Source organism: Somniosus microcephalus, chromosome 10 (genome assembly GCF_052327205.1).
Source record: "Somniosus microcephalus isolate GS21.2 chromosome 10, FLI_Smic_1.0, whole genome shotgun sequence".
In the NCBI taxonomy this organism is placed as follows: domain Eukaryota; kingdom Metazoa; phylum Chordata; class Chondrichthyes; order Squaliformes; family Somniosidae; genus Somniosus; species Somniosus microcephalus.
The window spans coordinates 106793975-106811753 of NC_140996.1; the positions used below are offsets into that span (position 1 = coordinate 106793975).

A 17779-nucleotide genomic window follows, 5' to 3' on the forward strand; every position below is an offset into this window, starting at 1 on the left:
CATTATTCTGACTAATGCTAGAAGGGCTAACTGGCCTACACCTGTTCCTAATGTGAAACCTTAAGAGCTGATAAAATTTAAAGTTCAAAATATCCCTTTGGTAGTTGAAACCTAGATGTCTGAAGATTGACATAGTGACATCGTAGTTCTTGTCTGCAATCCATCATATTAAAAATAGGTAACAATCGTTTTAATAGGATTATTACAAGTGTGACAAGTGCTTTAACAATGAGCTTACTTTAGCATCCAAACAGCACATCATCTTCCCCATAAAACATAACCTCTCATAGGTCCAAAGATGTGCAGGTTAGGTTGATTGGCTATGATAAATTGACCCTTAGTGTTAGGGGGATTAAATACGTGGGGTTATGGGGATAGGGTGGGATATGTGTTGGTGTAGGGGTTACGGGGATCGGGTGGGATATGTGTCGGTGCAGGCTCGATGGGCCGAAATGGCCTCTATCTGCATTGTGGGGTTTCTGTGATTTCTGTGAGGTCTGGCTCTATGCCACTCTTAGGACAGCAAACACACGGTACACGAGAGCTTTCTGGACTGGCTTGCACTCCCTGTGAGACAGCTCCAAAAATTTGCTTTAATTCCTCTTGTCAACTGGTTGTGATCAGGAACTCACTTTGTAAGGAACTTCAGATGCAAAACTGCAAGTACACCGCCAGATCGCCTAAGGCATATACATTAGCCATCTTATACAGATGGGGGTGCAAGGCAGAAATGTAAACTTCATTTAAAAGCCAAAAAGCATAGACTGCTTTCTTGATATCATGTTTCATTATACAATGAGTAATTCTGCTAAAAGTTTTACTTCTTTAGGGTGGAATGTGGACATGCCTGCCTAAAGTAACACACTGCCTGCCCGTCTCTGCAGACAGATCCAAATAGGAAATGTCTACTGAATATATAAAGGTCACTCCATTTAGCTACTTTGCAAATTCTAATGCAACATTTTTGAAACTGTCACATCTCTAAATATTTTAAGATTGCTCTTAACTAGTTACTGTATCATCTATTGTGCCATGTGTCAAATAGCTCATTAGTCTACCAGTAAAAAAATGTCACCTAGTTAGGTCACCAATGAAATCAACAGAAAATATCCCAATTAATTTTTTATGCATCTGCATTAATATCTCATGCATTTAGAAAAGTCAGTTCCATTGACCTCATATAGGTTAGCAAAGGGAATTAAATTAGCCAGGGTTTCTACTCATAATCACTATCCAGTAATATCTGCTAGAAAGAGTTGGCTATTGGGTGAGCAGTGGGTTGGACATACTGGGCTAGAATTTTCTATAGCAAGGCATCTCATTAGACTTACCCCTGCACCCTTCAGCTCAAAAAAGTGTTGCCAACAAAGTTACTGATAACCAGACAGTGAGGGAAACAGGGCATCTGGGACCTGAGTGATTAGTGCAACCAACAGGATCTCCCAAACAGTATCTCCCTAACTAATGAGATTTAAAGATTGGGAAATAAACACACGAAAGACCGAGAATGAGGGTGAATTAAAGTGGGTGAATTCAATGTAAAAATCAGGTACAGAAAGAGAAATAAAGAAAAGGGAAAGAAAGATTGGATTGAGAGGAAAAATGAGAAAAAACATTTTTAAAATTACATTTCTAAAATTCAAAACTGAAGGAATGAGACTCCACACTTGGAACACAGGAACATAGGTACAGGAGTAGGCCATTTAGCTCCTTGAGCCTGTTCCACCATTGAATGAGATTGTGGCTGATCTGTGACCTAACTCCATATACCCACTTTTGCCCCATATCCCTGAATATCTTTGGTTAACAAAAATCTATCAATCTCAGATTTAAAATTAACAATTGATTTAGCATCAATTGCCGTTTGCGGAATAGAGTTCCAAACTTCTACCACCCTTTGTGTGTAAAAGTGTTTCCTAATTTCACTCCTGAACGGTCTGACTCTAATTTTTAGATTATGCCCCCTAGTCCTAGACTCTCCAACCAGCGGAAATAGTTTCTCTCCATCTACCCTATCTGTTCCCCTTAATATCCTGAAAACTTCAATCAGATCACCCCTTAGCCTTCTAAATTCAAGGGAATACAACCCTAATTTGTGTAATCTCACCTCGTAATTTAACCCTTGGAGTCCAGGTATCATTCTGGTAAACCTACAATGCACTCCCTCCAAGGCCAATACAGTATATCCTTCCTAAGGTGTCGTACCCAGAACTGCTCACAGTACTCCAAGTGGGATCTAACCAGGGTTTTGTATAGCTGCAGCTTAACTTCTACCCCCTTGTATTCTAGTCCTCTAGATATAAAGGCCAGCATTTCATTAGCCTTTTTGATTATTTTCCGTACCTGTTCATAACATTTTAATGATCTCTGTACCTGGACCCCCCAAGGCTCACTAGGTTGATTCCTGAGATGAAGGGGTTGTCTCATTGGAGTTTAGAAGAATGAGAGGTGATCTTATTGAAACGTATAAGATTGTGAGGGGGCTTGACAGGGTAGATGCAGAGAGGATGTTTCCCCGTGTGAGGGAATCTAGAACTAGGGGGCATAGTTTCAGAATAAGGGTTCGCCCATTTAAAACAGAGATGAGGAGGAATTTCTTCTCTCAGAGGGTCATGAATCTTTGGAATTCTCTACCCCAGAGAGCTGTGGAGGCAGAGTCATTGAATATATTCAAGGTGGAGATAGACAGATTTTTGAATGATAAGGGAGTCGAGGGTTATGGGGAGCAGGCAGGGAAGTGGAGTTGAGGCCAAGGCCAGATCAGCCATGATCTTATTGAATGGCAGAGCAGGCTCGAGGGGCCAAATGGCCTACTCCTGCTCCTATTTCTGATGTCACTTCGGACCTCCACTGTTTTTAGCTTTTCACCATTTAGAAAGTACCTGGTTCTATCCTTTTCAGATCTAAAGTGGATGACCTCACATTCGCCTACATTGAAAGCCATTTGCCACAGTTTTGCGCATTCACTTAATTTATCGATATCCCTTTGTAATTTTATGCTTTCATCTACATTACCTACATCGGCAAATTTGGATATATGGCTTTCTATGCCATCATCTAAGTCTTTAATAAATACTGTGAATAGTTGAGGCCCCAAACACAGATGGGGGCCACCACTAGTCACATCCTGCCAATTAGAGTACTGACCCATTATCCCTACTCTCCGTCTCCTGCCGCTCAGCCAATTTCCTAACCAGGTCAATAATTTGCCTTCAATTAGTCTCTTATGTGGGACATTTATCAAATGCCTCTGGAAGTCCATATAAGTAACATCCATAGACATTCCCCTGTCCACTACTTTAATCACTTCCTCAAAAAATTCAATCAGGTTTTTCAGGCATGACCAACCTTTCCACAATCCATAATAGTTCATTTTTGGTGCCAGAGAGGTTGCTCGGCAGTCATTGACAATGATCACATCTTTAAAAGGGTACTTATGCTACTAATTACTAGCCCATAATATCTGCAGTGGGTTTACTTTGTATCATGCAAATACATCAACTTCATGACATTCAATGCATCTCAATGGTGAGGCAGACAGCGAAATGCCGTTTTCGCAAAGCTAACAGCGGTGCGGCGCAACTCGGACAGCAACATTTGGCTATTCGCATTTAACTGCACATTTGCTCCTCGCTTGAAATTGCTGTACCATTTACACATAAATAATGGAGAGCGCCATTAGCCTCACCGTTATTTTGACAGCAAATTCTGCCCCATTGTGATTGCCTTGCGAGCAGCTAAATAGCCTGACAACACTCACTGCCCAGGATTGTCCATTAGGAATGGTTACTTCAGTGAAGTACTAGAGGCCTATCATTAACTGTGTCCCAACTAGCCACCTTTTAGAGGAGGAGGAGACACAACTGTGGGGGAGGGGGGGGGGGGGTGTAGGCAGCAGAGAGAAGCAGGAGAAAGCAGAGTGAGAGGGAAAGAGAGGAAGTGAGAGTGAGAGAGAGATAATGAAAGAGTGATGGTTCTTATTGATAATATAGGCTGTAAATTCGGGCAGCCATTGCATTCGGTCCCTGCCACAAACTCTGTTCCCTAGCCATTGACTCCATCCCTCTCCCTAGCAACTGAGGCTGAACCAGACTGTTCGCAACCTTCGTGTCCTTTTTGACCCCGAGATGAGCTTCCAACTACATATCCGCACCATCACTAAGACCACCGATTTCCAGCTCCATAACATCACCCGACTCCGCCCCTGCCTTAGCTCATCTGCTGCCGAGAATCTCATCCATGCCTTTGTTACCTCTAGACTTGACTATTCCAATACACTCTTGGCCAGCCTCCCATCTTCCGTAAACTTAAGGTCATCCAAAACTCTGCAGCCCGTGTCCTAACTCGCACTAAGTCCCGTTCACCCATTACCCCTGTGCTCGCTGACCTACATTGGCTCCAGGTTAAGCAACGCCTCGATTTTAAAATTCTCATCCTTGTTTTCAAATCCTTCTATGCCTCACCCCTCCCTATCTCTGTAACTTCCTCCAGAACTACAACCCTCAGAGACATCTGCGCTCCTTCAATTCTTGCCTCTTGTGCATCCCCGATTTTAAATTGCTCCACCATTGGCGGCCGTGCCTTCAGCTGCCGAGGCCCTAAGCTCTGGAATTCCCTCCCTAAACCTCTCCGCTTCTCTTTCCTCCTTTAAGACGCTCCTTAAAACCTACCTCCACCTGCCCCAATATCTCCTTATGTGGCTCAGTGTCAAATTTTGTTTGACAACGCTCATGTGAAGCGCCTTGGGTCATTTTATGAGGTTAAAGGTGCTATATAAATACAAGTTATTGTTATAGATTTGAAAAATTCCCACATTCATTTTCTAATATTTTCCACAATCATTGTATTGCCCCAATGTCTGTAATAGTCAAAACAAGGAACAGAATGCACCATGTCCTTTTTTTACCAAATATTTTGCATGCATTAATTGCTTTTTTAAGCTCAAATTTGAAAGCAATTATCTAGATACAAATTATGCCTTTCAATGATTTGCATGTTTTAACAAGGAATGTAGCAAAATGACTAAAGAAATCCACTAAATTAGCCGTTATTTATTACCAGCCTTTATTTATTACCATTCTACTGTATGTGCCAAATGTTCTCTTTACCAGTTGTCACTGGCATATCAAATCTGTCAGAAATGCCAGAAGCATATTGCTTGCGTTCATCTATTGCCAAACTTTTCCCAAGTCCTAAAATGGTAACTATCAACTATAAAGCAATACCTCCAAGGTAGTTCACATCTGTAAATTAATTTGCAGATTGCTTTAAAACTCAGAAGGGGAGTAGGGACACAAGGGTGGAAAGACATCAGTGGATAGGAGGACTCCGAATGTCCAGTGTGGAATCTGATCTATTGCTGAAATAAACAAGGACATATTTATCAGACCACAAAAACCTATTTTATCTTTTGCTGAAACACCAAACAGAAAATGACCGTGGGTCAGTTTGTCTACAAGGTTTATGGTACAAATTTAAACAATACATACATACACATATATTTTCATATTTATTCAAAGTTAGAGCCTGTTGCTCACATGATTTTGTCTTCTGTGGAACCTAAAAATATCTTTAATCTATACTCGTACTGTAAAATGAAGTTCATTATTTTTTGCACTCAATGGTGGTGGCATAAAAATAACTACTCATTCTTAATGGTAGTTTTCAAGCTATTGGCATATAGTCAACAGTTTGGGTAATTAAAGCACCGCAGAAATACTTTCAAGCTGTACTCCAGCTGACAAACTGGGTTGTCAATTTAACTTAAGCAACTTGTAGGGGCTTTAAAGCAACTTACAAACAGGACTTTAACCTGTATATGCTCACTATTGGGATTTAACCTTGAATTCGCAGAAGATGCAAGAGCTTTGTATAGATACAAACCTCTAAATTTTTGCCTTTTAAAACATGAGGTATAAGTCAACACTTGTAAATTTGGCTAGAAATATCACAATTATAGAAAGTGCTATTGGAATGATTGTGTATTTAATTTCTCAGTTTTTAATCTTTGTTTTGTTTTAAGTCCTTTGACCTTTTCTCTCTTTTTAAACACGGGTCTAGCTGTTACCATAGTACCACCAGCACACTCATCACTTGAGCTGCTGCTCATATTGGCAGTTTTGTCTTCAGTTTTATCGCTTCCATCTTTCATCTGTTTTACTGGAATTTTTCTATCCAAATTAATCATTTTGGAATATTTTTGTGACTTAACTTCAGAATCATCCTCTGAAGAGTCACCGGACATTTCAGATAGATTTATAGATCCAATGAAACCTCCTCCAGAAGACTGTCCTGGAGATTTCTGTGGTTTCTTTCTCTTTCTGTTCTGCATTTGGGATTTTTTGGATCTGCCTTTGATTCCCAATGCTATTTCCTGGCCCTTCCCTCCTACTGACGAGTTACTAGCCCCTTCCGTTATACCAGTTTCCTGTGTCTCTGCTAAAGTTTCGTGTTCTTTCCGCAACATACAAGTCACAGCTCTGCGAAGCCTTTGGCTTTTTATTGCTTGCTTTTCATGTTGTTCCATCCTGAAGAAGGAATCAATACGTAGCTGGGACTGCAAGAGAAATAAGTGTTTATATCAATCCACAAAAAAAATCTAAAATCAATAGTGGTGTGCGTACCAGTATCTTAGCTGGCTTACTGAAATATGTTTGAATACAGTAAAAGAGAAAATCATTGAGAAAAAAGAATGAGCATGAAGTTTAAATTCATGAAGCACAAAGGATTGGGAATGACAGATAGCACTAGAATAAGAAATAGTACAGTATTAAGTGGAGTCAGACTAAGAGAGAATACAAGAAGGTCTAAGACAGGTTTACAGTGCATGTGTGTGAATGCACAAAGTGTGGTAAGTAAGGTTGGTGAGCTGCAGGCACAAATAGATTGGCTATGGAAAAGGACAGGGAGAAATCTAGTGACCTACATGGGAATATGATGTTGTGACGATAACGGAGACCTGGCTCAAAAAAGGGCAGGATTGGGTACTAAATATTCCTGGATATAAGGTGCTCAGGAAAGAAAGGAGGTGGCAGTATTGAATAAGGAGAACATTACAGTTCTGGAGAGAGAGGATGTCTTGGAGGGGTCAAAAACAGAGTCTATTTGGTCAGAGTTGAGAAACAATAGAGGCGCCATTACACTACTAGGTGTATTCTATATGTCGCAAACTGGTGGGAATAATATAGAGGAGAAAATGTGCAGGGAAATTACAGAGAGGTACAAGAACTATGGAGTAGTGATAATGGGGGACTTCAATTATCCTAATATAGACTAGGATAGTAATAGTGTGAAGGGCAGAGAGGGGGAAGAATTTCTGAAGTGTGTTCAGGAGAAATTTCTTGATCAGTATGTTTCCGGCCCAATGAGGGAGGAGGCATTGCTGGATCTGGTTCTGGGAATGAGGTGGTTCAAGTAGAGCAAGTGTCAGTAGGGGAACATTTAGGGAACAGTGATCGCATTATCATAAGGTTTAGATTAGCTATGGAAAAGGACAGGGAGTAAAAATATTTAATTGGAGGAAGGCCAGTTTCAGTGGGTTGAGAATGGATCTGGCCCGGGTAAATTGGAATCAAAGATTGGCAGGTAAAACTGTAATCGAAAAATGGGCTGCCTTTAAAGAGATGGTTCAGGTACAATCAAGGTACATTCCCACAAAGGGGGGGAAGGTAGGGCAACCAAAGTCAGAGCTCTCGGGATGGCGAAAGAGGTAGAGAGTAAGATGAAGCAGAAAAAGGGGGCGTATGACAGATGTGAGGTTGAGAATACAAGTGAAAATCAGGCTGAATATAGAAAATTCAGAGGGGAAGTGAAAAAGGAAATAAGAGGGGCAAAGAGAGAGTATGAGAATAGATTGGCAACTAACATAAAAGGGAATTCAAAAGTCTTCTATAGACATATAAATAGTAAACGGGTTGTAAGAGGAGGGGTGGGGCCAATTAGGGACCAAATTGGGGACCTACACATGGAGACAGAGGGCATGGCTGAGGTACTAAATGAGTACTTTGCATCTGTCTTCACCAAGGAAGAAGATGCTGCCAAAGTCATAGTGAAAGAGGAGGTAGTTGCGATACTGGATAGGATAAAAATTGATATACTGGATAGGATAAAAATTGATAAAGAGGTGGCAGTAGAAAGGCTGACTGTACTTAAAGTAGATAAGTCACCAGGACCGGATAGGTTGCATCCTAGGATGCTGAGGGAAGTAAAGATGGAAATTGCAAAGGTACTGGCCATAATCTTCCAATCCTCCTTGGATATGGGGGTGGTGCCAGAGAATGAGAGAATTGCAAAGGTTACACCCTTGTTCAAAAAAAAGGGTGCAAGGATAAACCCAGCCACTACAGGCCAGTCAGTTTAATCTCGGTAGTGGGGAAGCTTTTAAAAATGATAATGAGGGACAAAATTAACAGTCACTTGGACAAGTGTGGATTAATTAAGGAAAGCCAGCATGGATTTGTTAAAAGCAAATCATGTTTAATTAACTTAATAGAGCTTTTTGATGCGGCAACAGAAAGGCTTGATAAGGGCAATGCGGTTGATGTGGTGTACATGGACTTACAAAAGGCGTTTCATAAAGTGCCACATAATAGACTTGCCAGCAAAGTTAAAGCCCATGGAATAAAAGGGACAGTGGCAGCATGGATACGAAATTGGCTAAGTGACAGGAAACAGAGAGTAGTGGTGAACGGTTGTTTTTCGGACTGGAGGAAGGTACACAGTGGGGTTCCACAGGGGTTGGTACTAGGACCACTGCTTTGCTTGATATATATTAATGACTTAGACTTGGGTGTACAGAGCACAATTTCAAAATTTGCAGATGACACAAAACTTAGAAGTATAGTGAACAGTGAGGGGGATAGTGATAGACTTGAAGAGGACTTAGACAGGCTTGTGGAATAGGCGGACACGTGGCAGATGAAATTTAATGCAGAAAAGTGCAAAGTGATACATTTTAAGAACATAAGAAATAAGAGCAGGAGTAGGCCATACGGCCCCTCGAGCCTGCGCCGCCATTCAATAAGATCACGGCTGATCATCGACCTCAACTCCACTTTCCCGCCCGATCTCTGCATCCCTTGATTCCCGTAGAGTCCAAAAAATCTATCTAACTCAGCCTTGAATATGCTCAAAGACTCAGCATTCACAGCCCTCTGGGGCAGTGAATTCCAAAGATTCACAACCCTCTGAGTGAAGAAATTCCTCCTCATCTCAGTCTTAAATGGCCTACCCCTTATCCTGAGACTATGCCCCCTAGTTCTAGACACTCCAGCCAGGGGGAACAACCTCTCAGCATCGACCCTGTTAATCCCCTTCAGAATCTTGTATGTTTCAATAAGATCATCTCTCATGCTTCTAAACTCCAGAGAGTATAGGCCCATTCTACACAATCTCTCATCATAGGACAGCCCTCTCACCCCAGGAATCAATCTAGTGAACCTTCGTTGCACAGCCTCCAAGGCAAGTATATCCTTTCTTAGATAAGGAGACCAAAACTGTGCACAGTACTCCAGGTGTGGTCTCACCAAGGCCCTGTATAATTGTAGCAAGACTTCCTTACTCTTATACTCCAACATGTCATTTGTCTACCTTATTGCTTGCTGTACCTGCATGCTAGCTTTCTGTGTTTCTTGCACGAGGACACCCAAATCTCTCCAAACACCAACATTTGAAAGTTTCTCACCATTTAAAAAATATTCTGTTTTTCTATTCTTTCTACCAAAAAGTGAATAACTTCACATTATACTCCATCTGCCACCTTACTGCCCACTCACTTAGTCTATCTATGTCCCATTGCAGACTCTGTTTTCTCCTCACTGCTTACTGTCCCATCTAGTTTTGTATCATCAGCAAACTTGGATGCATTACACTCGGTCCCTTCATCCATGTCATTAATATAGATTGTAAATAGCTGAAGCCCCAACGCCGATCCTTGCGGCACCGCACTAGTTACAGCCTGCCAACCTGAAAGATCCATTTATCCCTACTCTCTGTTTTCTGTCCGTTAACCAATCCTCTATCCATTCTACTATATTACCCCCAACCCCATGAGGCCTAATCTTGTGTAATAATCTTTTATGTGGCACCTTTTCAAATGCCTTTTGGAAATCCAAATATACTACATCCACTGGTTACCCTTTATCTACCCTGCTAGTTACATCCTCAAAAAACTCAAATAAATTTGTCAAACATGATTTCCCTTTCATAAAACCATGTTGACTCTGCCTAATCATGTTATGATTTTTTAAGTGACTTGATACCACTTCCTTAACAATGGATTCCAGCATTTTCCCAACGACTGATGTCAGGCTAACTGGCTTGTAGTTCCCCGTTTTTTCTCTCCCTCCTTTCTTGAATAGTGGTGCTACATTTGCGACCTTCCAATCCACTGGGACCATTTCAGAATCTAGGGAATTTTCGAAGATCAGAACCAATGCATCCACTATCTCTTCAGCCACCTCTTTTAGAACCCTAGGATGTAGGCCGTCAGGTCCAGGGCATTTGTCGGCTTTTAGTCCCATTAGTTTCTCTAGTACTTTTTCTCTACTTATATTAATTACGTTAAGTTCCTCACCCTCATTAGACCCCTGGTTCCCCACCATTTTTGGTATGCTTTTTGTGTCTTCTACTGTGAAGACAGATACAAAATATTTGTTTAACATTTCTGCCATTTCCTTATTCCCCATAATAATTTCTCCTGTCTCAGCCTCTAAGGGAGCAATGTTTACTTTTGCTACTCTTTTCCTTTTTACATACTTGTAGAAACTCTTACAATCTGCTTTTATATTTCTTGCTAGTTTTCTCATATTCTATTTTTTTCCTTTTTATCAATTTTTTGGTCAAACTTTGCTGGTTTCTGAAACTCTCCCAATCCGCAGGCTTACTATTATTCTTTGCAACATTATAAGCTGCTTCTTTCAATCAAATGCTATCCTTAACTTCTTTAGTTAGCCAAGGTTGGATCACTTTTCCTGTGGAGTTTTTATTTCTCAATGGAATGTATTTTTGTTGAGAATTATGAAATATTTCTTATCTACTGCCATACCTATTAATCTATTTTTCCAATCTACCTTAGTCAACTCGTCCCTCACACCTATGTAATTGGCTTAATTTAAGTTTAAGACTCTAATTTCGGACTTAGGCAAGTCACTCTCAAAATTAATGTAAAGTTCTATCGTATTATGATCACTCTGCCCCAGAGGATCCTTTACTATGAGATTGCTAATTAACCCTGTCTCATTACACAATACAAGATCTAAAATAGCCTGTTCCCTGGTTGGTTCGATGACATATTGTTCTAGGAAACTGTCCCGAATGCATTCCATGAACTCGTCCTTCAGACTACCTTTGCCAATTTGATTTATCCAGTCTCTATGAAGATTAAAGTCCCCCAAGATTATTGCATTACCTTTGTTACAAGCTCCTACTATTGCTTGATTAATATTCTGTCCAACGGTATAGCTACTGTTAGGGGGCCTATATACTACTCCTACCAGTGTTTTCTGCCCCTTGTTATTCCTGATCTCCACCCAGACTGATTCTACTTCCTGATCTTCCGAGCCGAGATCCTTTCTCGCTACTGTCCTTATGTCATCCTTTGGCAGGAAGGACGAGGAGAGGCAATATAAATTAAAGGGTAAAAATCTAAAAAGTGGTTGCATGAACAGAGAGACCTGGGAGTATATGTGCACAAATTGTTGAAGGTGGCAGGGCAGGTTGAGAAAGCAGTTGGAAAGGCATACGGGATCCTGGACTTCATAAATAGAGGCATAGAGTACAAAAGCAAGGGAGTTATGATGAACCTTTATAAAACACTGGTTCGGCCTCAACTGGAGTATTGTGTCCAATTCTGGGCACCGCACTTTAGGAAGGATGTGAAGGCCTTGGAGAGGGTGCAGAAAAGATTTATGAGAATGATTCCAGGGATGTGGGACTTCATTTACATTGATAGACTGGAGAAGCTGGTGTTGTTCTCCTTGGAGCAGAGAAGATTAAGAGGAGATTTGATAGATGTGTTCAAAATCATGAGGGGTCTGGACAGAGTAGTGAGAAACTCTTCCCAATGACAGAGGGGTCGAGAACCGGAGGATACAGATTTAAGGAGATAGGCAGAAGAACCAAAGGCGACATGAGGAAAAACTTTTTTATGCAGCGAGTGGTTATGATCTGGAATGCAATGCCTGAAATAGTGGTGGAGGCAGATTCAATCGTGGCTTTCAAAAGGGAATTGGAAAAGTACCTGAAGGAAAAAAAATTGCAGGGTTACGGAGAAAGGGCAGGGGAATGGGACTAGCTGAAGTGCTCTTGCAGAGAACTGGCAGGGCTTGACAGGCCGAATGGCCTCCTTCTGTGCTGTAACACAAAAAGGAAGACTCAAAAAACCTCCCAGAAATATGAGAAAACCAAGGGTGTGGCGAGAATGAGGAACTTAAAGAAATTATTATTAGTAAAAAAACAGTACTAGCAAAATTAATGGGACTAAAAGTCAATAAATCCCAAGGACCAGATGACCTACATCCTAGTGTTTTGAAAGAGGTGGCCATTGGGATAGTGGACGCATTTGTTGTCACCTTCCAAAATTCTATAGTTTCTGGAACAGTTCCTGCACATTGGAGGATAGCAAATGTAACCCCGCTATTTAAAAAAGGGAGAGAGAAAACAGGGAACTACAGACCTGTTAGCCTCACATCAGTAGTTGGGAAAATGCTGGAATCTATTATAAAGGATGCAATAACTGGGCACTTAGAAACTAATAGTAAGATTGGGCAGTGTCAACATAGATTTATGAAAGGGAATTCCTGTTTAACAAACCTATTGGAGTTATTTGAGGATGTAACTAGTGGAGTAGACAAAGGGGAACCGGTAGATGTAGTGTATTTGGATTTTCAGAAGGCCTTTGATAAGGTCCCACACAAGAGGTTGGTGAACAAAATTAGGGCACATGGAATTGGGGGTAATATACTAGCATGGATTGAGAATTGGTTAACAGACAGAAAACAAAGAGTAGGGATAAACGGGTCCTTTTCAGGATGGCAGGCTGTGACTAGTGGGGTACTGCAAGGATCGATGCTTGGGCCCGAGCTATTTCACAATCTATATCAATAATTTGGATGAGGGGACTAAATGTAACATTTCCAAATTTGCTGATGACACAAAGCTAGGTGGCAGTGTTAGTTGTGAAGAGGATGTGAAGAGGCTTCATGGGGATCTCGACAGGCTCAGTGAGTGGGCGAGAACATGGCAGATGGAATATAATGTGGATAAATGTGAAGTTATCCACTTTGGTAGAAAAAACAGAAAGGCAGAGTATTTCCTAAATGGTGAAAGATTGGGGAATGCAGATGCTCAAAGGGACCTGCGTGTCCTTGTACATGAGTCACTGAAAGTGAATGTGCAGGTGCAGCAAACCATTAGGAAGGCAAATGGTATGCTGGCCTTCATTACAAGAGGATTTGAGTACAGGAGTAAAGAAGTCTTACTCCAATTATATAGGGCCTTGGTGAGACCACACCTGGAGTACTGTGTACAATTTTGGTCTCCTTACCCAAGGAAGGATATACTTGCCATAGAAGGAGTGCAACGAAGGTTCACGAGATTGATTCCTGGGTTGGCAGGACTGTTGAGTAAACTAGGCCTGTATTCTCTTGAATTCAGAAGAATGAGAGGTGATCTCATTGAAGCAAACAAAATTATTACAGGGCTTGATAGGATGGATGCTGGGAGAATGTTTCCCTTGGCTAGGGAGTCTAGAACCAGGGGCCACAGCCTCAGGATAAAGGGTAGGACATTCAGGACTGAGATGAGAAGAAATTTCTTCACACAGAGGGTGGTGAATCTTTGGAATTCTCTACCCCAAAGGGCTGTGGAGGCTGTCATTGGGTATATTCAAAACAGAAGTCGATAGATTTCTGAGGGCATCAAGGGGTATGGCGATAGGGCCGGTGGATGGAGTTGAGGCAGAAGATCAGCCATGATCTCACTGAATGGTGGAGCAGGCTCGAAGGGCCGAATGGCCTACTCCTGCTCCTATTTCTTATGTTACCATTCTATGGTTCTATTCTAAATTCCTAAAAAGTCAAAATATAATTTTACAGATGCAAATGGCAGATTTTCCTCCCCTTGAGATGGAGCATTTGCACTCTAAATTATATTCCACTTGGAGCTTAGCTGAGAGTGAACACAAGGTAGCCAACCGAGTCAAATTGGCCTGTGACATGCAACTTCACACTCACACCATTCTGGCTGGGAGTCAGATATATCCATTGCTTTAGCTACCAGTGCCACAAGTTTCTACATTTTTATACTTCTGGAATAAATACTGCAAATTGAACCTGATTACATATATAGTCAAATGTAATTCTCAAGGTTTCTACCACTACATAGGAGACCCAACATTTAAATTTCTCCAAATGTTGGAATTTTTTTAAAAAACTTTAATGGACCCTGGAGGAAACCATTTCTCAAATTACAGTATTTGCCATCTGCAGGGGAAAGCCCGATGTATTGTAATTGCCTCCATTAAAGGTCCTCAAATCTATTTCACTTAGGAGCCATCAGGGAAAGGGGACTTCTCTCTCAGCATTGGATTAGAAACCAGAACCTAGTGGCAAAGAATTGTGTTGTGACTCACTGTGACACATGTCCCTTTTGAGCTTCATTAAAAACTTCGCTTAACTATAGATTCTGTGTGAGTGCTTAATATTCAAATATCCTCAAAGTGCCCAAAATGACTCTCTACAATGAAATACTTATCGCTGTTCAGTTAAGACATACCTGATGGGTATTGAGTTGCTTCATTACAGGTAAAAGAACTTCGTCAGTCTTCTTCCTGGTCCATCCAAAACGATTCTCACAAAATTTGCCAAAGTTAAAGATATATTTTACAAACTGAAAAAAACTGTCAAATACTCTAAACAGGTGGATGAATGCGACAAATGAACTGCCGTTGACCTGTCCCTTCATACTGGGCAGTTCAGGTAATTATATTCTATTTAACGCAACGATGCTCAAAACTACAGCCTGTGAATCCTGGCTATCCAACATCAAATCACTGCTCTATTTCTTTACATTTGGGTGGCCAATCCGACAGTTGTCAATCAAGATAGAGGGAAGGCAAAGCAGGCAGGGCCATAGACTTGATTAATGCAGAGTTAACCAAAAGGGCTTAGTGGCTGTGATGGAGGTGACCATATATTTAATATTGTCCATATTTTTTCAGTCTGGGGCCTTTTCCAGTTGAGGTTGGGTTGGCTCAGTCTAGGTGGGCCATGCTGATGCTGGTCAATTTGTGTTTGGGACTAAAGGAGTGTTGCTGACCTTTAAGTCAAGAGGCATTGTTGTCAGCTGCTGCAGTATGGGAGGAGTTTCAAATAGGCATCATCCGGTTATGTTCCCTACAGAGATGTGGCAGTTCTCCTGTGGCCTCTAAACACAAGGCCCTGAAAATCCATGGGGGCTGGCGTTCCATTGTAGCTCCCGTGGAAACCAGTGGGAAACGGCAGGGACTTGGGTTGTGCCAAGTTTCCACCCATTTTCCACCTGTATTAGAGGGCAGAAGTGCCACCCACCACTTACAAGGTGGGTGTTGTCCAGGGCAGAGCTCCCTATGCTGAGAGTTCCTGCTTACCTGGCTCATTCAGGAATCAGCGTAGAACTGGAGGTTGGTATATCAAGTGAGATGATGTACACTGGCATCCAGGTAGGCGGTAATGGACTTCCTGGGGCGGTGTCTGCACAGGAAGTGGTCTGGACCTCCCGAAGATTGACCAAAATTTATTTTTGTTTACACAGGGGACTGATGGAAATCTGCATGGGATGGGGGATTGGGTGGGAAATCTGGGCATTCTCCCCCCGCACCCCCCCCCCCCCGCCCCGTAAAAGGCAGCCAGATTTTCCAGCTGCATGAAGCAGGTGGGTACTGGAGATGTACCCAAAGTGGCACTTGCACCTGCATGCCCCAGACAAATGAGGTACCCTCTCATTAACCCTGTCAAACTTCACCAGCGTCAGCACTGGAGGGCACCAAGGGGTGCAATCCTGGTGTAATTGCCTGGACACTTTTGGAGCCCTATGAAGATATAGTCAACCACCTCTAAGTTTGCAGGTAGGACTTCCTTGATTAATGCTGCCTAGACCTGTATAAAGACTTTCCTCCTGTCCTTCAGCAGACAATGTGGTGGCTGAGCAATATAGCACATGGGCCAGGAGGAGTCAGCCATCTAACAACTCCCTCACCACTCCTGGATATATACCGAGCACATTCTCAATGATAGACCTGGACATCCCCAACTACCTCAATGGAAGAACAAAACCTACCTAACCAACAACTCCACTTCCCCCACAATTCTAAACTGGTTCTTCCTGAAGAACAACCAGATTCTCAGAGTATCCACATTTCTGATGCCACAATGAGGTCACTATATTCTTTACCATCCAGTTCATACAGGACTGCTTGTAGAACTCACTCAATAGAAAAGACCATATATACATATGAGAAATAGCAGTTAATTAGACAAATATGGTAAGTAAAATTTATTTATACTCTATAAATGAGAAAATGCTACTTTATTTTTATTATGTCTTTGTACAAAAGGATATTCCCTGATCTCATCCAGGTCTGGTCTACCCCAGGAGAGTGAGCCCTTAGATTCATCTACAACTGGTTTCAGATACTCTTCGGACACTGCTGGATTTGGAAACCCAGGGTAAATGTCTAGGTGACGCAGTTTTTTTTTCACTTTAGTATCATTGGGATTGTCTCGCAGTTTCTTATTTTTCTGGGCTTCAGTCCACCAGTCTCTGAAAGACAAGACATTTATTAACTCCATGTTTAACACTCCTTAATTAATGTGGCTTTTTCATAGAACTATAAATAAATATATATATAAAATAAATAAATAAAATATAATACACACACACTCTGTCTGAGCTGACTAAGTAACTCCCAGGCAAAGAATAGGCTCACAAGAAATTTAACACTCAATTGTTCACAATTCTATTTATAGTTTACTTTGTAATTTTCTGTCTTATGAAAAATCTGCCAAGTATGGATTAAGTACCAAATTCACAGGGTCATGATACAACCACAACAGAACCTAATACATTGGTAGCATGGAATTAATATGAATTTTTAATTCTGTGACTTTATAGAAGCATTACAAAAAACATTATACTTTTGAACTTCAACGTTGGCCACTGCACAGAAATAAAATTCAGTTCTAAGCTTTCAAATCTAAATGGTCAGTGCTGATATAAGGCTTGAATATGAAATTAGCATAGCATGTGCAAGTCCTAATTTATTTCTGTACAGTAGAGGACAATGAATTGAAAAGTTTCTTTGTGTTTATACGATGTTAGCGCTAAAAATTCATATTATCTTTGGGCTTCACTACTGAAATAAATTGGATTTAGTGAAAACAGTCCAACTATTACAGTTGACAGAAGGCAGCTGCAGAATGCCATTTGTCATGAGGACTGAAGGACGAGGAACAATGTAGTAGTATTTTCCACAGCCACGTTTGTAAGATTAATATTTCCTAAAAACCTCACTCGTAAATTTCGGACAAATCATCAATATGTTATTTATATCTAGCGCATGATTAAGATAGCTGTTCAGCTGGCTCTACACTGTTCCATTTAGTACATAATAAAAATTGTAGGTTACAATGATAAATATAGATATAGATGATCAAGTACATAATTGAGCATAGTTGAGCATAACTATTTAACAATCCTGCTGTAACTGTGGGAACGCTGTCTGTAGATTGCAACTGGTCAGGGC

General features: G+C 41.2%; 1 protein-coding gene across 3 annotated transcripts in view; it reads right to left on the bottom strand.

Annotated features, from left to right (window-relative positions):
* Positions 1-1508: 1508 nt before the first annotated feature.
* Positions 1509-17779, bottom strand: part of ercc5 (excision repair cross-complementation group 5) — an 82562-nt gene continuing 66291 nt past the window's right edge. For all 3 annotated transcript variants that reach the window (XM_085998671.1, XM_085998672.1, XM_085998674.1), the window contains 3 exons: positions 16595-16797; positions 14773-14855; positions 1509-6556 (listed from right to left, as the gene is read on the bottom strand). In XM_085998671.1, coding sequence (XP_085854797.1) covers positions 5966-6556; positions 14773-14855; positions 16595-16797 — 877 coding nt within the window. In that variant the 3' untranslated portion in view covers positions 1509-5965. The remainder of the gene's footprint in view (positions 6557-14772; positions 14856-16594; positions 16798-17779) is intronic.